This window comes from Capricornis sumatraensis, chromosome 4, assembly GCF_032405125.1.
Source record: "Capricornis sumatraensis isolate serow.1 chromosome 4, serow.2, whole genome shotgun sequence".
NCBI lineage: Eukaryota > Metazoa > Chordata > Mammalia > Artiodactyla > Bovidae > Capricornis > Capricornis sumatraensis.
Window position 1 is genome coordinate 42,051,993 of NC_091072.1, and position 23,712 is coordinate 42,075,704.

Below are 23,712 nucleotides of genomic sequence, written 5' to 3' on the forward strand. Positions count from 1 at the left end.
ATAATTGAAAGACAATCAAATAAATTAAGTAAAAAAGAATGAGAACATGAATATGAGGTGTTCAGATTTCTTGTAGAGTATCTTAGCCGACTGGGGTGAAACTTAATTAGATAGTTTGTCATTGTATAAAATTTATAAGCTGGCCAAATGACACAACTCTGATGTGTGTGTCATATCGAAGTTCCTAGGTTCCACTTGAGATTTATAAGTTAAGCTTATGATTAATAACTCATAAGAAGATGCATAAATCATGCAGATAATTCTTGTCATTCTCAGTGATGTCTGTGTATACCCCTTATTACTAAGCCTTCTCATTTATTTATGACCATATAAAGGTCAAAAATGTTACTAGTACATGTAGCTGTCTTGAAGTTAAATGACTTATACAGAACTTGAGAAGTGAAAGATGAATTGTGTTGAATAAAATTGAGTTCAGATACCCTACTTCTAAGTCAAAAACTGGAAGATGGCTGATAGGATGAAGATATTTATCAACTGATTAGATATCAGTCAGAAAATATAATAGGTATTAGAAAGATGACTACATGGTTCCACCTGCTGCCACATCCAGTGCCTATAATTTACACACTTGATGCAAATACCACTTAAGACTGACAGACGAGAATAATGATTATTTTCTCAGATCCAAACAAAGGCTTCTCCTGAAAAAGAGAGATTCTAAGTGTTGTCTTCTTCTTATAGTATAGGTATGAGCTTATTGGTACTGACATCGTTTTTCATGGTATTTGCAAAATGTTACCATATTGAGACTTTCATTGTCATTGTTGTTCAGTCACTAAGTTTTGTCCAACTCTGCATCCCTATGGACTGTAGCCTGCCAGGCTCCTGTGACTGTGGGATTTTCCAGGCAAGAATACTGGAGTGAGTTGCCATTTCCTTCACCAGGGGATCTTCCTGGACCAAGGATTGAACCCATGTTTCCTGCAATGGCAGGCGGATTCTTTACCACTGAGTCACCTGGGATACCCATTAAGATTCTTAGGACTTTCTTTTCCTTTTCTTTTGTGAGACTTGACATTTTGGAGAAGTTGAGTACTTGTCTTCCTTCCTTCCTTCCTTCCTCTTCTCCTCCATCTTTCTCTCTCTTTCTTTATGTCTCTTACATTATAAAGCATAATTGTTAGATGCCCAAAAGCTTAAAGGTAATTTTAAGTGCTTTAGCCGTAAGTGGTAAAAACATATTTTTTTTCCTCTTGCTATATGTGCTGCTGCTGCTGCTGCTGCTAAGTCGCTTCAGTCGGGTCCGACTCTGTGCGACCCCATAGATGGCAGCCCACCAGGCTCCCCCGACTCTGGGATTCTCCAGGCCAGAATACTGGAGTGGGTAGCAGTTCCCTTCTCCAGGGGATCTTCCCCAACCCAGGGATCAAACCCAGGTCTCCTGAATTGTGGGCAAATTCTTTACCCTCTGAGCCACCAGAGAACTATGTATAGTTCTTTGGAAGGAATGATGCTGAAGCTGAAGCTCCAGTACTTTGGCCACCTCATGTGAAGAGTTGACTCATTGGAAAAGACTCTGATGCTGGGAGGGATTAGGGGCAGGAGGAGAAGGGGATGACAGAGGATGAGATGGCTGGATGGCATCACGGACTCGATGGACGTTGAGTCTGAGTGAACTCCGGGAGTTGGTGATGGACAGGGAGGCCTGGTGTGCTGCGATTCATGGGGTCACAAAGAGTTAGATACAACTGAGCGACTGAACTGAACTGAATATGTATAGTTAGTGAAATATTCATAACTAAAAACAGAATTAATTGGGATTGCAAAATCTTAAGAAAACACTGAAATGGGCTGTGGGTTTTTGTTTTTTTTTTTTTTTCACCTGGAATATGATTTGTGAGATGAAGAATGGGTCCTAGTTTTTAAAACCATGGCTGTGTCCACTTGAGAAGTGTGTCCTAATTCCTCTTCTGTGGCCTGGTCCAATTATTTGCGAGATTCTCCCTCATGAGAGCTATAGACTGTGAACACGATGGGCACACTGGGATGATGACCCCCAGGCTCCTCTCCTTGAACCCCCACCTCGTCTCAGAGACCCAGCTTCCTATGTCCTTGGGCCTCTGCTGCTACTAAAAGGTCTTTCTTTCTTGGTTATTACCTGGCTGTATCTTCTCCTCACTCAGATCTCAAGTTCAAGGCCACATGTTCAAGGAAGCAGGTTTTGATCACCCCCACTTAAACCTCCATCCCGGTTCCCCTCACCCCCAACCTTTATTTCAGTCCTTCTTTAACAACAGTTTACGCAACTTAGTTATTTTATGTGATTACTAACATGTTGACTTATTTGTGTCTGTTTCCCTAAATAAAATGTAAGCTTTGTGAAAGCAGGATCCGTTTCTGTCTAGTTTCCATTCATAACATAGCAGACACTCAATACAGGGCTTCCGTGGTGATGCAGTGGCAAAGAGTCTGCCTGCCAATGCAGCAGATGCAGGAGGCACATCATCGATCCCTGGGTCGGAAAGAAGGAAATGGCAACCCACTCCAGTATTCTTGCCTGGAAAATTCCTTGAACAGAGGAGTGTGGCGAGCTGCAGTCCATGGGGTTCCAAAAGAGTCAGAGTCAACTTAGCTACTAAACAAGAAGACACTCAATACATTATTTTTAAAAAAATAAATTTATTTATTTTAATTGGAGGCTAACTACTTTACACTATTGCATTGCTTTTGCCGTACATCAAGATGAATCATTATTTTTATTTTACTCAGTATATAAGTAGGTAATAAAAACTATAGTCCTGACTACCTGGGCTGATTTTCTCTCTCACCCTGTTTTAATGCCCTTTAATCCCCATACAGGAAAGCTGTATGGTACCATTAAAAAAGGAAGAAAGAAAATATCTTTCTTCTAATCAAGGGTAACCCAGAGTTTTTGGACTTAATACCATGGGGCTGCTAAAGGCAACTTAAACTTCCATTTTCAGTGCCTTTCACAGATGTTAGATGATGAGTAGAAACAGGCTAATTTCATACATCCCTAAACAGAACTTTAATGTCTTTCTTAAATTATACCACAAACCACATAATGTGTAGGGAAATGCATCATGGGACTTGTTATTAGCATGTGTGATGAACACGTGGAAAGTGTGTGTGAATCTTTGTTAAATGCTGTTTCACATGATGGCTCATCTGGAATCTCTGTTACCTGTTACCTCCTTTATAATGTGCCATGATAACTGATTCTTGTGTTGATACCCCAGAGCCCCACTAGAGCATAAACAGAATCTCCCAGGGAGGATGGAGTGATGTTGAACAAGGTTTTATTTGATTTTTGTCCCATGAAAACTGGAAATCCATTTCTGATGGTTTTTACTTTTTAAGTTTAATTATTAGCAGCCGTATTTGATGTATTTATTAGAGGACTCATTTCACCAACAGAACTCACAGTATTTCGAGTAAAACAAGAATGAGAACAAGCTGCTGACCCCAGTGGAAAAGAGCATAATAAAGAAGGAAACTGGCTGATAGTTGGAACACACCATGGGGTTCTCTGTTCTTTTTCTGAGCACTTGTCTGTAAGGTAATGCTAGACTCAAACAGCAGTATCTTGAGGAGGGAAACCGTGCATTCGACAGGGCCTAGGAGGCGTGGTGAGAGAGCACGATGACCAAGCGCAGTGAACTACACATTATAGAAAGGCTGTACTGGGGCGTTCCCTGGCGGCCCAGAGGCTACGGCTCTGTGCTTTCACTGCCAGAGCCCAGGGGCTCACTCCCTGGCCGGGGGACTGAGACCCACAAGCCACATGGTGTAGCTAAAACAGGGGAAGCGTAAATAAACAAATAAAGGATTGTACTGGTAGTAATAGCTAGGTATGACACTACACTATTTTTTAAGGAAAAAAACTAAGAAAATGGAAATAATTTATTTGCACTGAACATTTGAACTAAACAAAACAATAACATGTTTTCTAGTTAGAAGCACTTGGTAGGAAAGCTGGGGTAATTTTCCTTTAAATTAAAAGAAAACTGTTAGGGCTCTGTTCACCTGACATTCTTTACAAGCACTTTTTGTTTGTCTGCACTTCTGGTTTTGATTAAATTCCTCTCATATATTTTCTTCCCAAGGTATGCCTTGTCAAATTTATTTTTAGTATGTACTACATAACTTCTAAAGTGCACAGTATGTCTTCACTAAATGCAAATTCTTATGATTATACTACTAAAAATAAGTACTGTTTTATATTGTTGTTGTTCAGTTGCTAAGTCATGCCTGACTCCTTGTGACTCTGTGGACTGCAGCGTACCAGGTTTCCCTGTCCTTTACTATCTCCCAGAATTGGCTCAAACTCATGTCCACCGAGTCGGTGATGCCCTCCAACTATCTCATCCTTTATCATCCTCTTCTCCTCCTGCCCTCAACCTGTTCCAATATCAGGGTCTTTTCCAATGAGTCGGCTCTTCACATCAGGTGGTCAAAGTATAGAAGCTTCAGTATCAGTCCTTCCAATGAATATTCAGGGTTGATTTCCTTTAGGATGGACTGGTTTGATCTCCTTGCAGTCCAAGGGGCTTGCAAGTGTCTTCTCCAACACCACAATTTGAAAATATCAGTTCTTTGGTGCTTAGCCTGCTTTATGGTCCAGCTTTCACATCCATACATGACTACTGGAAAAACCATAGTTTTGACTAGGGGGACCTTTGTTGGCAACGTGATGTCTTTGCTTTTTAATATGCTGTTTTGGGGTTTGTCTTAGTTTCCTTATCTTCCTTGCCAGGAGCAAGCATCTTTTAATTTCTTGGCTTACTTCACCATCAGCAGTGATTTTGGAGACTAAGAATATAAAATCTGTCACACTTCTACTTTTCCCCTTCTATTTACCATGAAGTGATGCGACTGGATGATAATGGGTATCTTAGTAAAGATTTCATAAAATTTATATCTAAAAAGTTCATGCTAAGAAGTTGTATGTCATCCTATTCCTCCTCTAAATTCCAGACTAATTGCACTTCTTATTTATGTGCTTGGTTCTGTCTGTTTCAGCCTATGAATTACAGAACTGCCCTGACCCACCACCTTTCCAGAATGGGTATATGGTCAACTCTGACTACAGTGTGGGACAATCAATATCTTTCGAGTGCTATCCTGGGTACATTTTAATTGGCCACCCAGTGCTCACCTGTCAGCACGGGATCAACAGAAACTGGAACTACCCTTTTCCAAGATGTGACGGTGGGTTAATCACTTTTCTTAAGCAGTTTCATTTTCCACATGTATACTGGTGCATGAAATATTAAATGAATGCATTCTGGAATTCATTAATTTGTTCAACCAATTTTTATTGGGACTCTATTGTATTAAACTCATTCTACTTAGTATTTCAAGAATATATCATATGTCAGTCAGTTAAAAAAAATAGGCCTTGCTTTCAAGGAGATTATAAGGTTAGCAAAATAATAAGCACAAATATTTATTATGCAAAATCAGGCACGAGGATTGTTTTGATGACTGAAGGTACAAAAGACGGTGATTGCTGGGGAAGTGATTGAGGGTATTATCTTCATGGTTAGAGCAGTGTTTGGCTTTACAGTGGCTCCATCAAATTTTGGATTAAAGGGGTATTCAGTGCATATCTTACCCTAGATACTTTTTTATTGTTTAAATTTACAATAATAACACTGATTTGGTATCTCAGAAAACTGACTCCATTTTTGTAGTTAGATTTGAATGGCACGTACTAGTTTGCTACTCAGAGACAGAGACCATCCCAGAGAGAAGAAACAGTGTTAGCAAAGACATCCTAGAGGAGCAGTGTTGGGGGGAAATGAAGTAGTGTCCTAGGATGGTGCTTGAGGATCAGGGTTTCTTAGAAATGCTGGAATCAGGTGATGGGAATGACCTCAAGGAGGATCTAGATTCAGTGAATATCCTTGTCTGAGTAGAAGTCACTTCTTCAAAACTCTTTGATTATCTAATTTTTACTATGACTTTGAAATTTCTACAACTTTAAGTTAAATATATCAAGTATTTTGTTTTTGAAGAATTCATCTGAAATAGAAAAGTTTGCTGTAAACCTAATATTCTAACATTATAAATACAGTATTTCTGAATGAAAATAAAATGAAATTACCAACTCTGTGGACCTTTGAAATGCTAAATACTTATATCCCAGGGGCAAAAAAAGGAAAGGTATCCAGCTGTGTTTGAATTTCTACTGTAGAAGTTAAAAAAAAAAAAGCATATAGGTAGACATTTTAAATGATATTTTTCACCTGTACATTTCCATTCTTTATCATTATGTAAACAACTATAAAAGAAAAACATTTGCTGTCTTCTTTAAATAGTAATTTTAATCAACTACAGATTTAATAACATACAATAGCATTTAAAAATCACTTTATAAAACTAACAATAGCAGTGGGATATCTGATATTTTTATTAAAACACTTTAAAAACTACTCACCATTTTAAAAATTCATATGTTTTTATGTATAAATTGCTTTGAATTGTTAGGACTGAAATCCCTTTTTACTTGTAGTTGTTTCCTGAGTTCTTCGAATTCACATGTAAGTAGGAGACTCCTTGGCTTGATATAAAAATAGAATTAAGTACTTAATTATATTTCATTGCTTTTTCAAGCCCAACTTTCCAACATGGAAATAACTGCCCATTTAGAATTATTTTGTCAGTGTAATGTTAATAAAATACATCTTTTTGGATGATATATGGTACAGAATATTAATCAGAGTTGGCAAAACCATGAAGCTAAAGTCCTGCAGACACCCAAGACTGCCCAGGACTCCTGGTGCCACATGAAAGTCCCAGGACCACAGCTACCCTAAGGGTGGATAACTCACTGGTAGGCTCAGAGAACCCAGTAAGCCATCTATGCACGATTGTGGTTTATAACAGAAAAGACAAAAGTCACCCAAGGGAGACAGATGCTTGCTCCTTGGAAGAAAAGTTATGACAAATGTAGACAGCATATTAAAAAGCAGAGACATCACTTTGCCCATGTAGATTCTTTTAGTTATAGCTATGGTTTTTCCAGTAGTCATGAATGGATGTGAGAGTTGGACCATAAAGAAGGCTGAGTGCTGAGGAACTGATACTTTCAAATTGTGGTGCTGGAGAAGACTCTTGAGAATCCCTTGGACTGCAAGGACATCGAAACAGTCAGTCCTAAAGGAAATCAACCCTGAATATTCATTGAAAGGACCAATGTTGAAGCTGAATCTCCAATTATTTGGCCACCTAATGCCAAGAATTGACTCACTTGAAAAGACCTTGATGCTGGAAAAGGTCAAAGGCAGGCAGAAAAGGGGACGACAGAAGATGAGATGATTGGATAGCATCACCAACTCGATAGACATGAGTTTGAGCAAGCTCTTGGAGTTGGTGAAGGACAGGGAAGCCTGGCATGCTGCAGTCTATGGGGTGGAAAGAGTCGGACAATTTTGGGCAACTGAACAACAATATTAGATTAAATTCTAAAAAAATAAAAGTAACCAGGGAATATTCTTTTAAAACCAAAGGCCCTCAGGTTGGTGATTAAATGGACTTTCTTTCCCTCTTCCTCTTCCTGAGGTGGGGGTGGGGCTGAACCTCCAATCTGAGGCTGGTTCCCCTTACAACTAGCCCCAAGGCTTCAGATTTCCTCATTTCTTCATTAACATAAACTCAGGTGTGGTTGAAAGGGTCTTGTTTTGAATAACAAAAGACAATTTGATCTTTTTTTTTTTTATCACTTTGTAAATTCTAAAGGTTTTATGAGTTCTGTGCCAAAAACAGGGAGGAAGATCAAAAGGGTATTTCTTATTATTGTTGGGGAAGTGTGTAAGTTCCTCAGTTCTGTCTCATCACAACAAAAAATTGAAGTGACGGACCAGTGTTACAGCCTTGGATGGGCCAGCATTACAGCTCTTGGAGAGACCAGTGTCACAGCTCTCGGATGGACCGTGTTACAGCTCCGTGTTACAGCTCCATTTTATTTAGAAAATAAAGGAAAATACATCCTCGAGGTATGAGGGAATGATGACCCAAAAGATGCAAAGAGAAGAGAGAGAGACCCCAGGCCCTTTGGCTCCCCTTTTCATGTCTTTTTCTCCTCCCACCCCCAGGCCCGCCCTCTGTGAACTGGGCTAGCCAGAAGTGCTGTTTGTTCTACTTGAGGCCCTCACTCCATTCCTCAGACCTTCCTTTGTTCTATTTCTGCAGGTTTTCCCCTTCCTTGTCTTTTAGCCACTGCCATTCTGGCCTCCTTTTTCCTAGTCTAACTGCCTAACATGGTAAATGCCGCTATTGCAGTGTCTGTTCATGTGTGTGAAGGGACTGCCTTTGTTGGCTCCCTGGTCCTGGTGTGGACAAGGGATGCCATCTGTGTGGCTCCTAGTCGTGAAGTGCAGTGTGTAATGCTCTCATGTTCTACGGTCTCTCTCCTGCTGGGCCAGGCTCCTGGGCAGATGGGTGAGCAGCTGGGAAGTACTTGTGGTTGCAGGTGGTGCAGGCCCTTCTGTGCCCAGATGCTCCCCCTTGCTGGGCTTGCTGGCTGCTCTCCACTGGAGGGGCCTTTTTGACCCTCACCCTCAGGGAGAGGATAGGGGTGGGTGCATTTCCTGTTGAGCTGGATCGCAGGTCCCTATTGCTGCAGAGATCCCTGAGATGCCGCTGGGATGTGGAAATCAAAATACAGCTTTGTGCCACAAAGTTGACGGGAAAGCCTCTGGGAGAAGGTGCTCGACCAGGGGAAAGGGAGGGGAAGCTTTATTCATTATGTCTTTTTATGGTCCTTCATCTTCCTCTGTAGAATATAGGATTTTGCCTTGAGAGAATGTTTTAAGTGCATTGAGAGTATTATCACACAAGTCAAATTTCATACTTATTTAGCTTTTAACATCTTCCTTCATCACTCTTGAATACAGCAAGCTCTGCAATGCAGGGATGAGGTCAGCACGGTTCTCTGCTCTAGCCCCAGCTCAGCCAAGCTGCCTGCCACATAATAGACTCTCAATAAACACTCATTGAACATAGGAGTAAAAGGATTTGTTATTTGAATAGCAGAGATATGTCATGGCAAATATACTAAGTGACCTAAAGAATATCAGAATGTATTTTATTAAGAAAATAACCATATCATTTTGCCTTTTAAGAGGTGAACACCATGTTTTTTGTTTGTTCTGTTTTCTCCCCCTCCCCATGGGAAGGGTACTACTCCATATAAAGTGGCTATACTTTAGTAAGATGCAAATTAAAAAGTAAAAATGTTGAAGGGAAATTTAGAGTTATAAAGCAATACATAATAACGAATAACTTCAAGTCATACATGGGATATGTCAGCCAGTGGCTTCAACACATGCTTTAAGTGTTTCTCTTCATTGTCTCACCCATTTCCAATCCCTCAGTTATTTGGTGTCTGTCGTTTATTGAGATCTGAGCCAGACAATGGGATTGATGAGAGGAGGTTTGATGGGGCTGTGGGTATGGTCCTTGACTTCTAGTTGCTGACAGTCAAATGGTGAAGAATGGCTGTCCATGAACTGTAGTCCAGGGACGAGTATCCAAACCACAGCCACCAGGAAAGGCTGTCAGGAGGTGGTGACATTTGAGTTGAGTTTTGAAGAAGGGACCTGTTCACCTGCCAGCAAAATAGGAGAAAAGCACAAGAGCTATCCATGCAGGTGAACGAGGACATGATGTTTGCAGCTAGGAAGTATGGCATCTCCAGGGGTCCCCATGTAGTCACTTGTTGTGACTCCAGCGTGGCTTCTGGCCCTATTTTTACAGATTATAGGTATCTGTATGTTGTATTTTGCTAGCTTACAGGTCAAGGTGTATCTGTCTCCAAACCCCACTTACAATTATGCTATAAAACTTGTAAAATGTTCTCCACAGTGCCTTTAAATAAATTTACCTAAAATTCAGACCAAGTCAATCTACTTGACACTGGTACATTTTCTGTCTACTTTGAAATGGTTACTTTGGCTTCATGATATTTCATCAGTCATAATTTTAAATTGTCTTTGAACCTTTAAAAAAATGTACCTTGGCTTATTCATTCCACCTAAATTTTATACCTTTTATGGCAAATATTTGAAAGCCTGATGAGATTCATGTTAGTAACAGACACTTGTATTGCATCTACTGGATTTTAATTTGATTAAAATGTCTACTTGTCTATGACTCTGATGTATTTATACCATGATGTGAGTTAAAGAATATAGTTTGGATTATCTGCTCATGTATGATCATTTCATTTTTCCAAAAATAAAACAAAATAATTTCTATGGCAAGAGTGATGATCATTTTATTAAGTAAAATAAAAATGGACTCTGGGTATTGAGATTTTTCACATCATTGATAGTGGATGAGATGTGGAAGTGTTTCTATAAATTTTCACTTACATAATTTTATCTCCTTTCTCTAGGTATAGATCTCGGGAGAATTTGTTAGGTCTTTGTATTAAGGCAGATAGACTTAGATGCTTCTCTTTTAGGCATTTTAAATAAGCTTTAGAAATCTCACTTAAAACAAAAAAAAAATTATTTTTCAGTTAAATATTCACACATAATTTCAACATAATCCCTTGCATCAGATAGTCCAATGAATTATCAGCTCAGTCTCAGGAGACTACTCACTAAGGTTGTTGGTGTTTTTTTTTTTTTTTTTTTCTTTCTTTCTCCTTTAAATTATGTGGAAATGACTTTATCCTGAGGGGATTTTGAATGTTTGGAGAATATGTTAAAAAACTTAGATAAGGTAGATTAGAAGTAAAATTCTTCCCAGGTTTTAAGACTTTGACAAAGTAGTTGCTGAGGGATATTTCACAATTATTTCTTAGGAAAATCTTGGCTAAGAGACTTTAGAAAATGATAAACGTCTCACTGGACTGTGTTGGGCTCGATTTTTCTTGGCTTCCTTCTCAGCTCCTTGTGGGTATAACGTGACCTCTCAGAACGGGACCATCTATTCTCCCGGATTTCCGGACGAGTACCCCATCCTGAAGGACTGCATCTGGCTCATCTCCGTGCCTCCCGGCCATGGTGTCTACATCAACTTCACCTTGCTGCAGACGGAAGCTGTCAATGACTACATCGCGGTTTGGTATGAAAACCTTTCCTGAAAACACCCATCTGTCCTTGTGATAAACTGTTCTTGTAACCACTTACATGTCACTTTCATAGATATAGAGATGGAGTAGTTAGGTAGATATCAAAACAGAAATTTACCAACTAAATCTAGAGATAGAATAAACCTCATGTACCATGCTACATGGTAGATATATTCAGGATTACTCTAGATAGAGGAGAATATCCCAAACGTATTTTATTTTTTATGTTTATTTCTTTTTTTGTTTATTTACCTTTTTGGCCATATCACATAGCTTTTGGGATCTCAGTTCCCTGACCAGGGATTGAACCTGGGCCCTTGTCAGTGAAAGAATTGAGTCCTAGCCACTGGGCCACTTGGGAATTCCTTCTTTTCTCTTTCATTTTCAAGTATAATTTTTTTTTTTTTCTTAAAGAAAAGCTGGTTGGATCCTTTGCCATATAATAATTTGATGCTTCTGGAAGTATTGAAGAAATGATTGCACACAGCTTTCTCTCTGTACTTTATAAACCTTGCAGAACTGCCCCCACCCACCTCCACCTTCCCTACCATGGGCTGTATAGGGGATGCCGAGGCAGGTGTAGCCCTAGTTCCCCATCTAATGAGCCATGTAGCCTGGGTAAGTTAACCTAAACTCTCCTTCACTGAATGTTCATATTTATGGGAGTGACTATTTCTACCATTGCCTTTGGAGGTGAGAATTTATGGGGAAATGGGAATGATAAAATATGATGGGAAGAGTAGAGCTTACCATTGGGGCACAGCCCAGATCTGGAATAAGTTGGATGTGCTTTAGGAATAAAATGCCCTGAAAACTCAAGCATAATCACAGTTAACAAGGCAGTGTGTTTATGTGCGTGTGTGTGTTGGTGAAGTCGTGGTAAATGTAGAGGTTGTCTTAGCCATTGGAAATTCTCTTGAGGCAAGAGAATAGGTGAGTTGCAGGCACTGAGAGACCCCAGGTGTGATATGGCTGATGTCTTGGGAGAGCACAGAAGAGAGAAGTGATGACCTGGCCAGGTAAGCTGGGTAGACCATACAGGACTTCATACATCTTGTTAAGGATTTGGGGCTTCATCCTAGAGCAACACAGATTCACTTTAGAGTCATAAGAAGGGGAGTTATAGGACCAGGTCCTGGATGCAGAATACCCATTATTATTGTGTAGGGAGGAAGGTCGGCTGGATAAGATGGAAGACTGACTGGCTTGTGGGGCTATAGAAATAGCCTCGCAGGAGGGGAGATCGGGGGAAAGGACCTGTGTCGTGGCAATGAACAGAAATGGAGGACCTGAAATATTAAGTTGACCTATGAAGCAAAGCAAGACAGACAGACGACACTGAAATGAAAAGCCACACTATAATATCAGCAGGTTTACCCAGATTAATCAGTAGATTTAGCAGTAGGAGCAAGGTCTCCCTCCAGCAGTGGAGGGAGTCCCTGTCCTCTGAACACTCATGAGACAGACTGGAGTGCAGTCACCTATGAATATTAAACATCTTAGTATTTCTAAACACGAAATCTAGAAGATGGTAATATTTTATTCAGTCTTTTTTTTAATATTTCAATTCAGTCATAAGAGCTCCATAAATCTCACCCATAATTAAAGGGACACCCTGAATTTAGACTTTAAAATGGGAACATTTGAAAGGAAGTTGATAAGTGGTACTGACGTCACTAGAATAAATGTGTCAAAAACACCTTGTCTCAAAAACACCTCTGAGAAGGTCAGGTGTGGGAGGAACAGGGAGCCCTAAGCTGCTGTTTGAAGACCAGGCTTTTCAGCTGGATCCTGGGGACAGAACACCATCTTTCACCAAGACGGAGCCCTGCAGTCAGAAGAAAATGGTTGTGAATTTAAGCTGTAACTGGAAGCTTTCTATTTAGAGGGCTCCTCTTTTTCCCAGGGATGGTCCTGATCAGAATTCTCCACAGTTGGGGGTTTTCAGTGGGAACACCGCCCTGGAGACAGCATATAGCTCCACCAACCAAGTCCTGCTCAAATTTCACAGTGACTTTTCAAATGGAGGCTTCTTCGTCCTCAATTTTCACGGTCAGTGTATTTTTACTCCATTGATGATGGCGGAAAATCCTAACTGATTTTTCTCATAGGATTGACATAAACTTTGTTTACAGCTTAAATTCCATGTTTTTGTCAACCAAAAGCCTATAGGATTTTCTCACATTTTATGCTGGGGTTCCTATGATTCCTTTTTCCTACTGATGTATTTAGGACTTCACATCTCTTTTATAGTTTATCTTGGATTTGCCCCCAGGATAAGCGTATTGTATGTGAAACTCTGATATGGAGACCATGGAAATACATTTAGTAGCTCTCAGAGATTTCCTCATCTCTGTCTCCAGATGAACCTCGATAATGAATGTCATGTAATTTTAGATGGGGCAAAGCGAATCTCTACTGATGTTGAGAATGAACACTGCATAGTTTGGGGAAAAGCATTAATAGGGAAAAGCATTGCCGGTCCCTTATCTCTCTTGAGGACTGCCACATGTAAATCCTCAGGAGAAGAGACCGAGGAAGATGATGCCAGATCCTGATATGGACATGGAACCAGCATGAACCATTTCTCCTGCAGAATTCCAGATATATGTAAAATGTTTCTATTTAAACATTACAATTTTTTTAAATGGTATACTTTTCCCTTTCAATTTTGTAAGCATTTGAAGCTAGAGACTTTAGTAAAACTATAATTTACAAATATAGATATTTTCCTAGACCTAAGCATTGTAACAACAAAAGAGAGATGTTTTTGTAAGATTTTTGTTTATTCATCAAATGTAATTTCACTTATTATTTTTTTATATAAATGATGTAGCATTTCAGCTCAAGAAATGTCAACCTCCCCCAGCAGTTCCACAGGCAGAAATGCTTACAGAGGATGAGGATTTTGAAATAGGTAATGTTTTCATTGTTACAACATCATCAGTTCAACACAGGTTTTTTACACCCATGTACCTGCAGTAGATAGCCAAGTTGATGAATGTTTGTCAGAAATATTCCTAAAGCTTTCCTAGAGAGATATACACATTTGTCATGAATTGAATAAATATGTTTTTCTTTCTTCATCTCAATGATTTTTTTTTTCCATTTAAATTTTGCTTTTGCTATTTTGAGGACATTTACCTGCTGCATCACTCACCAGTTTGTATTTTTTTCCTAAAAGCAGTTTTCAGACACAGACTTAAGCAGATGTTTGTGTTTAGCTAGGGAACCATTTTGGTGCACCAGAAGAAGAAAGTCATTTGTGGCTGAAATAATGGTTAGTCTAACATTGACCTTTCCTTGAAACTGGAATGTAATTGGGGAATATATTGAGTGATACTATTTAGAAATTCTGTTTTTTCATTTTAAAATAGTGGTCTATTTCATTAAATAATCATCAGGCCACATTAAGAAACCTTCTGTGGTGTCTGTTGGCCAACCAGTTATTGTGACAAATGATTTCTTGGTCTCAATTACAAATACCCAGTCCTGTGCCACACCCTGTTTTATAGTGGTGGTCAAACCATGTGACCAGTTTCTGCTCTATTCCTGATGGCTTAGTTGATGAGAACATTGTGCTAATTAGACCAAGGTCATTTTGTAGCCCTCTCTGGATGCATTAAAGACATTCTCTTATACAGCCTTTGGTCCCAAGCCTCTGAATCCCTTTCTTTCTTTCCTTCTTTCATCTTTCTTTCTTTTTTATTAGTAATCATAGGGGAAAGGGAGTGAACATAGACATATCAGTCAAAGAAGAAAAAACTCCATAATCTCTATAGAAATACTGGTTACATTTAAAGAGAGCATTTTTATAAATTAAAAACTAAAAATGACACTATTTCACTAAGTAGACTAAGCATGAATACCAATCATGGTTAAGAAGTGGTTTGCACATCAACTTGAGTGTCACACGTGCTTAATAACATTCACACACTGCATGTGTCATGGAGACAGAATTGCCAAGTACGCATGTGGACTCTTTCAGGAGACTTCGTGAAGTACCAGTGCCACCCAGGGTACACACTGTCTGGGATGGACACACTGACCTGTAAGCTCAGCTCCCAGCTACAGTTTGAAGGTTCCCTGCCGACATGTGAAGGTATGAAGTTCGTACTATAAATATGCTTGTTCCATATGGAACATTGTATTACTTTATTGGTTTGAACTTCCTTGTATGCATCTGAATTTCTTTGTATGCATCTGAATTTGTCTCTGTGTCATGATTCTCTTGCAATTTAAATTACCCAAAAGTAGAAATACTTAATTACCCTTCTCTTTTAGCTAGCTGTACAAAATCAAAACTACATCAAATAAGACTTCTTGCTGTTTCCCAACAGTTTGTGAGTAATATTTTCAAACATATGACAAAGTTGAAAATCTTTAAAACTAATACCCATCACCAAGGTTGCACCATTAATGTTTCCTACACACCCTTTGTCACCTGTCTCGTCTCTCTCTACATACATTAAAGTATTAAATAACTGATATTTCTGATACCTTCTAGGCAAATTGCAGGCATTACTATATCTCCCTCTGAACTCTTTGGCATAAAAGAATGCATAAAATTATCTAGTGTTTACTATGTTCTGTAAAATATACAGACATTGAAATGCACAAATGTTTCATATAATGTGTGTTTCATATCTTTGCCCCATGTGTAATAACAGATAATATATGATAGCAGGAGAAAATCTTTTGATTCAGTTGATTTGTATATAATTATATCACTTAAAAACTTTTAAAGGTCTCACTTTCAAGTTTTATAGAAAGGAAAAAAGATTTGGAAAAAAACATAAATAAGCTAAAATGTCTCAGTGTAAGCCAGAAGTATGATTGGTTTGCCTATCAGAAAGCTTCCCAAATTAAGACAGATTTTATTTTGTGACTTCAAAATCACAATCACATTTACTTCCTTTAAAGAAGGGCTTGCCTGGTAACTCAGTTAGTAAAGAACCCACCTGCAATGCAGGAGACCATGGTTCAATTCCTGTGTTGGGAAGATCCACTGGAGAAGGGATAGGCTACCCATTCCAGTGTTCTTGGGCTTCGCTTATGGCTCAGCTGGTAAAGAATCCACCTGAAATGCAGGAGACCTGAGTTTGATCCCTGGGTTGGGAAGATCCCCTGGAGAAGGAAAGGCTACCCACTCCAATATTCTGGCCTGGAGAATTCCGTGGACTGTATAGTCCATGGGGTCGCAAAGAGTTGGACAGGACTGAGTGACTTTGCCTTTCCTTTTCCTTTAAAGAATGGAACTCCCCATTCCCAGTTCTTTTAGAGAATTTGAATGTTATCATTTACTAGGGGTAGTGAAACATATAAAAAGTCAGAATGTAGGGAGAAGACCTATAGTCTAGGTTTGATTATCCAGTGATCTTGGTTAAGACACTAATCCTCTGGGCATTATATGTGTAATGAGGAGGATCATTTGTCTGCATTGTTTAGGGAACTGGTATAAAGATGAAGTAAATCTTAAATTAATTCTAAGCATCTTATAATGCTAATTATCTACCCTGTAAAAGGCAATTTTCTTTGCATTGCAATAGTACTGATTTTGCAAATGTTCAGCCCATGAATTGATTCTTCCAAAATATCTGGTAACATGGTGCATTTTCGTTGCTAATGAGGCAGACTTCAGTCACCCTTACAGAAGGAAATGATTTCCAACATCTGGAGAAAATCTGGAATGGATTATTATTAAATAACCAAGGTAACAGATTATTTCTGAGAAAAATATACTTTGTAACCACATCCAGGTGGGAAACTCCGAGGGGGCAGGCAGGGGAGATGCCCTTACTTTGTCTGCCTCTGGCTTTAAACTCTAGCTGACCCTGTGGTCATGGCATCACTGAGACCCTGCCTCTTGCTGTATGGCTTAGAAGCTGGGGGTCTCATGGGAGGTGCTAAGTCAGGACCCTGAAGTCACTTTTTTCCCCTGGAAAACCAGTGTGTCAGGACCATGCTACATTAGCGACAGTGATCTACAGAGGATTTATTTCTCAAGATGGTGGAGTGGTGGGTATAAAATGTTCATCTTTTGCCATTTTATATATAAATTAACTGAAGTAAATCTTCAGATGTTTAAGGCCCATTTTAATCTCGCCAAACACAGCCTTAAAATTTTTTATCAGAATAGGTGATTTTAAGCAAAGGTGGGCTTAACTGATTAATGAAGAAATGCTTAAGTCTTTATTTAATATGCTACTTCAAAAATAAGGAAAGCATCTCCATTCTGTCATTTCCCCCATGATTAACCTAGTTTCCACTTAAATGCAATTATTTCATTTCCCCAGGAACAGAGTAAACCCACACATGAGTGCGTCATCCTCTAAATTATTGATACTTCTGCTCTCACACATTTGCGGGAAGTGTCCAGCTAACAAGACAGGATTTCTGTACTCAGGCCAGAGGTCCCCAGGCCCTCTGAACTCACAGCAGTTACTACACAGGATGACAGTTCTCTTCTGATTCTGTTCAGCAGTAAATTTGTTTAAAATGAACTGAGTTCTCTTATCTGGCATTCTCTGAACACTTCATTATTTAAAAAAGGAAATAGGGACTTCAATGTCATCTACCAAATATTTAAACACATAATTATCATTTTTCTTCTAATAATTTTCTGTTGTTTGATTGGGCTCAATCCTCCAATAAATTCTTGATGACAAATTGTACTAGTTATGAGTCCTACTTCTTCAAGTGTCATAACCACACTTTTAGAAGTTCTGCTTTGAAAATTGTCACCACTTTAGAGTGATTGATTGTTCCTTGGGAATGAGGTGAATAAAGTGTTCCTTGAAAGTTCACATTTTATGCAGATAAATATTACCTTGTAGGATACTTACCTTAATTTAGAAATAAATAAATAAATAAATAAATGAGGGTTTGGAATGTTATTTGCCACCGCCAAGTAGTTCTCTCATTTTCCTTGGACATCAGCAGAGTGTCCTACAGTTTAACTCCATCCTGAACTCTTGACCTAGGATAATATCAAATCCCACAGGGTTAGAGGCTTAGTCCCACAAAGCAAACCTCACCTCAGATGCTGATACCAAGTCCAGGTTGTCACCTGTGCTTCTGACTAACAGGTTATCAATCAGGGGTTCCCAGGGACCTCTCCTCTGGTTTGATCCTTCCATTAATTTTTTAATTTATTTATTTTAATTGGAGGCTAATTACTTTACAATATTGTGGTGGTTTTTGCCATACGTTGACATGAATCAGTCATGGGGGTACATGTGTCCTCCCATCCCAAACCCCCCTCCCACCTCCCTCCCCATCCGATCCCTCTGGGTTGTCCCAGTGCATCAGCTTTGAGTACCCTGTTTTCATGCATTGAACTGGGACACATCATCTATATCACATTTGATAATATGCATGTTTCAATGCTATTCTCTCAAATCATCCCACCCACGCTTTCTCTCACAGGGTCCTAAAGTCTGCTTTTAATATCTGTGTCTCTTTTGTTGTTTTGCATACACAGTCGTCATTACCATCTTTCTAAATTCCATATATTTGTGTTAATATACTACTGTATTGTTGTTTTTCATTCTGACTTACTTCACTCTGTATATTATGCTCCAGTTTCATCCACCTCATTAGAATTGATTCAAATGTGTTCTTTTTAATAGCTTAGTAATACTCCATTGTGTATATGTACCAGTTTTCTTATCCATTCATCTGCCGATGGACATCTAGCTTGCTTCCATGTCCTAGCTATTGTAAACAGTATTATGATGAAGATTGGGGTACATATGCCTCTTTCAATTCTGGTTTCCTCGGTATGTATGCCCAGCAGTGGGAGTGCTGAGTCATATGGCAGTTCTAGTTCAAGTTTTTTAAGGAATCTCTACACTGTTTTCCATAGTGGCTCTACTAGTTTGCATTCCTACCAACAGTGTAAGAGGGTTCCCTTTTCTCCACACCCTCTCCAGCATTTATTGTTTGTAGACTTTTTGATAGCAGCCATTCTGACTGGCATGAGATGGTACCTCATTTGGTTTTGATTTGCATTTCTCTGATAATGAGTGATGTTGAGCATCTTTTCATGTGTTTGTTAACCATCTGTATGTCTTCTTTATTGGGTCATTATTTTTCTGGTATTGAGCTGCATGAGCTGCTTGTATATTTTGGATATTAATTCTTTGTCAGTTGTTTCATTTGCTATTACTTTCTCCCATTCTGAAGGATGTCTTTTTACCTTGCTTATAGTTTCCTTCATTTTCCAAAAGCTTTTAAATTTAATTAGGTCCCAATTGTTTATTTTTGTTTTTATTTCCATTACTCCAGAAGGTGGGTCATAGAGGATCCTGATGTAATTTATGTCAGAGTGGTCTACCTATGTTTTCCTCTAGGAGTTTTATAGTTTCTGGTCTTGTATTTACATCTTTAATCCATTTTTAGTTTATTTTGTGTATGGTGTTAGAAAGTGTTCTAGTGTCATTCTTTTACAAATGGTTGACCAGTTTTCCAGCATCACTTGTTAAAGAGATTGTCTTTTCTCCACTGTATATTATCACCTCCTTTGTCAAAGATAAGATGTCCATAGGTGCATGGGTTCATCTCTGGGCTTTCTATTTTGTTCCATTGATCTATGTTTCTGTCTTTGTGCCAGTACCATAATGTCTTGATGACTGTAGCTTTGTAGTATAGTCTGAAGTCAGGCAGGTTGATTCCTCCAGTTCCATTCTTCTTAAGATTGCTTTGACTATTAGAGACTTTTTGTGTTTCCATATGAATTGCAAAATTATTTGTTCTAGTTCTGTGAAAAATACCATTGGTAGCTTGATAGAGATTCAATTGAATCTATAGATTGCTTTGGGTAGTATACTCATTTTCACTATATTGATTCTTCTGATCCATGAACATGGTATATTTCTCCAGCTATTTGTGTCCTCTTTGATTTCTTTCATCAGTGTTTTATAATTTACTATATATAGGTCTTTTGTTTCCTTAGGTAAATTTATTCCTAAGTATTCTATTATTTTTCTTACAATGGTGAATGGGATTGTTCCCTTAATTTTTCTTTCTATTTTCTCATTGTTAGTGTATAGAAATGCAAGGTACTTATGTGTATTAATTTTATATCCTGCAGCTTTACTATATTCATTGATTAGCTCTAGTAATTTTCTGGTGGTATCTTTAGGGTTTTCTATGTAGAGGATCATGTCATCTGCAAATAGTGAGAATTTTACTTCTTCTTTTCCAATATGGATTCTTTTTATTTCTTTTTCTTCTCTGACTGCTGTGGTAAAACTTCCAAAACTATGTTGAATAGTACTGGTGAGAGTGGGAACCCTTGTCTTGTCCCTGACTTTAGAGGAAATGCTTTCAATTTTTCACCATTGAGGATAATATTTTCTGTGGGTTTGTCATAGATGGCTTTTATTGTGTTGAGTTATGTTCCTTCTATGCTTGCTTTCTGGAAAGTTTTTATCATAAATGGCTGTTGATTTTTGTCAAAGGCTTTCTCTGCATCTATGGAGATAATCATATGGTTTATATTTTCAGTTTGTTAATGTTGTGTATCACATTGATTGATTCGTGGAAGAATCCTTGCATCCCTGGCATAATCCACTTGGTCATGGTGCATGATCTTTTTAACATGTCATTGAGTTCTGTTTGCTAGAATTTTGTTGAGGATTTTTGCATCTATGTTCATCAGTGATATTGGCCTGTACTTTTCTGTTTTGGTAGCATCTTTGTCTGGTTTTGGCATGAGGGTGATGTGGCCTCATAGAATGAGTTTGGAAATTTACCTTCCACTCCAATTTTCTGGAAGAGTTTGAGTAGGATAGGTGTTAGCTCATCTCTAAATTTTTGGTAGAATTCACCTGTGAAGCAATCTGTCCTAGGATTTTGTTTGTTGGAAGATTTTTTATTACAGTTTCAATTTCTGTGCTTGTGGTGTCTCTGTTTAGATTTTCTATTTCTTCCTGGTTCAGTTTTGGAAGGTTATACTCATCCATTTCTTCCAAGTTACACATTTTATTGCCATATAGTTACTAATAGTAGTCTCGTATGATTCTTTGTATTGTATTTCTTTGTTGTCTGTCGTGATTTCTCCATTTTCACTTGCAATTTTATTGATTTGATTCTTCTCTCTTTTTTCTTGATGAGTATAGCTAATGGTTTCTTTATTTTATTTATCTTCTCAAAGAACCATCTTTTAGTTTTGTTGATTTTTGTAATAGTCTCCTTTGTTTCTTTTTCATTGATTTCTGATCTGATTTTTATGATTCCTTTACTTCTACTAACTTTGGGGTTCTTCATGTCTTCTTTTTCTAGTTGCTTTAGGTGTAAAGTTAGGTTATTTATTTGATGTTTCTCTTGTTTCTTGAGGTAAGCTTGTATTGCTATGAACCTTCCTTTTAGCACTGCTTTTACTGAATCCCATAGGTTTGGGGTTGTTGTGTTTTCACTTTCTTTTGTTTCTGTGCATATTTTGATTTCCTTTTTGATTTCTTCTGTGATCTGTTGGTTATTGAGGAACATGTTTTTTAGCCTCCATATGTTTGTGTTTTTTATAGGTTTTTCCCCCAAATTTATATCTAATGTTACAACTAATGATTTCAGTATTTTTAAATTTACCAAGGCTAGATTTATTGTGCTGGATGTGACCTATTCTGGATAATGTTCCTTGTGCACTTGAAAAAAAGGTGAAATCCATTGTTCTGGGGTGAAATGCCCTGTAGATATCAATTAGGTCTAATTGGCCCATTGTGTCATTTGAAACTTGTGTTTCCTTGCTAATTTTCTGTTTGGTTAATCTATCCGTATGTGTGACTTGGGTATTAAAGTCCCCCACTATTATAGTGTTACTTTTAATTTCCTGTTTCATATGTATTAGCATTTGTGTTATGTCCTGAAGTTCTCCTATATTGGGTGTATATATATTTATCATTGTTATATGTTTTTCTTGGATTGATCCTTTGATCATTACTATATAGTTTCCTTCTTTGTCTCTTAGTATGGTCTTTATTTCAAAGTCTGTTTTATCTGATTTGAGTATTGCTACTCCTGCTCTCTTTTGGTCTCTGTTTGCATGAAATATCTTTTTCCAGCTCTTCACTTTCAGTATGTGTCCCAAGGTTTGAGGTGGGTCTCTTGTAGGCAACATATATAGGGGTCTTGTTTTTGTATGCGTTTGGCCCATCTTTGTCTTTTGGTTGGAGCATTTAACCCATTTAAGGTAATTATTGATAAGTATGATCTCATTGCCATTTACTTTGTTGTTTTGGGTTCAATTTTATAAACCTTTTCTGTGTTTCCTGTCTAGAGAAGATCGTGTAGCACTTGCTGAAGAGCTGGTTTGGTGGTGCTGAATTCTCTCAGCTCTTGCTTCTTTGTAAAGCTTTTGATTTCTCCTTCATATCTGAATGAGATCCTTGTGGATATAGTAATCTTGGTTGTAGGATTTTCTCTTTCATCACTTTAATTATGTTCTGCCATAGTAGTAGTATTCCCTTCTGGCCTGAGGAGTTTCTATTAAAAGGTCAGCTGTTATCCTCATGGAGATCCCCTTATCTGTTACTTGTTGCTTTTCCCTCGCTGCTTTTAATATTTTCTCTTTCTGTTTAATTTCTGTTAGTTTGATTAATATGTGTTGTGGGGTCTTTTTCCTTGGGTTTATCTGGTTTGGGACTCTCTGGGTTTCTTGGACTTGGGGGGCTATTTCCTTCCCTATTTTAGGGAAGTTTTCAACTATTATCTCCTCAAGTATTTTCCCATCCCCTTTCTTTTTGTCTTCTGGGACACCTATGATTCAAATGTTTGGGTGTTTGATATTGTCACAGAGGTCTCTGAGGTTGTCCTCATTTCTTTTAGTTTTCTTTTCTTTTTTCATCTCTGCTTCATTCATTTTCACCGTTTTATCTTCCACCTCACTTACCCTCTCTTCTGCTGTTATTCTATTGTTGATTCCTTCTAGAGAGCTTTTAATCTCAGTTATTGCATTGTTCCCATTATTAATTGACTCTTCTTTATTTCTTCTAGGTCCTTGTTAAACATTTCTTGCATCTTCTCAATCCTGTCTCTAGTCTATTTATCTGTAACTCCATTTTGTTTTCAAGATTTTGGATCATCTTTACTATCATTATTCTGAATTCCTTTTCAGGCAGACTCCCTATCTCCTCCTCTTTTGTTTGACTTGTTGGGTACTTATCACATTCCTTTATCTGCTGAATCTTCTCTGCCCTTTCATTTTGTTTAGATTGCTGTGTTTGGTGTGCCCTTTCTGTAGATTTGAAGTTTGTGATTCTTCCTTATTGTGGCATCTACTCCCTGTGAGTGGGGTTGGACTAGCAGCTTGTCAAGGTTCCCTGGTTGGGGGAACTTGTGTCTGTGTTCTGGTGGGTGGAGCTGGATCTCTTCTCTCTGGAGAGCAATGAAGTGTCTAGTAGTGAGTTTTGGGGTGTCTACAGGTTTTGCATGTTTAATTTCTGTTTAGAAATTAAATTCTGTTTAATTTCTGTTTGGGCAGCCTGTCTTTAAATGATCACTGTTGTGTTCCTGCATTGCTGGGGAATTAGCATGGTATGTTTGCACTAGACTTTGTTGGCTCTTGTGTGGAGCTTTGTTTCAGGGTAGGTATGAAGACTTTTGGGTGTGCTCTTGTCTACTAATGTTCCCTGGAATCAGGAGTT

At 38.3% G+C, this 23,712-nt stretch overlaps 1 protein-coding gene across 1 annotated transcript in view; it reads left to right on the forward strand.

Moving 5' to 3' along the window:
- Window positions 1-23,712, forward strand: part of CSMD1 (CUB and Sushi multiple domains 1) — a 1,675,023-nt gene that overhangs the window by 1,507,224 nt on the left and 144,087 nt on the right. Inside the window, exons 42-46 of the mRNA XM_068971399.1 lie at window positions 5,005-5,193; window positions 10,884-11,061; window positions 12,975-13,120; window positions 13,905-13,985; window positions 15,057-15,170. Of these exons, the coding sequence (XP_068827500.1) occupies window positions 5,005-5,193; window positions 10,884-11,061; window positions 12,975-13,120; window positions 13,905-13,985; window positions 15,057-15,170 (708 nt within the window). The remainder of the gene's footprint in view (window positions 1-5,004; window positions 5,194-10,883; window positions 11,062-12,974; window positions 13,121-13,904; window positions 13,986-15,056; window positions 15,171-23,712) is intronic.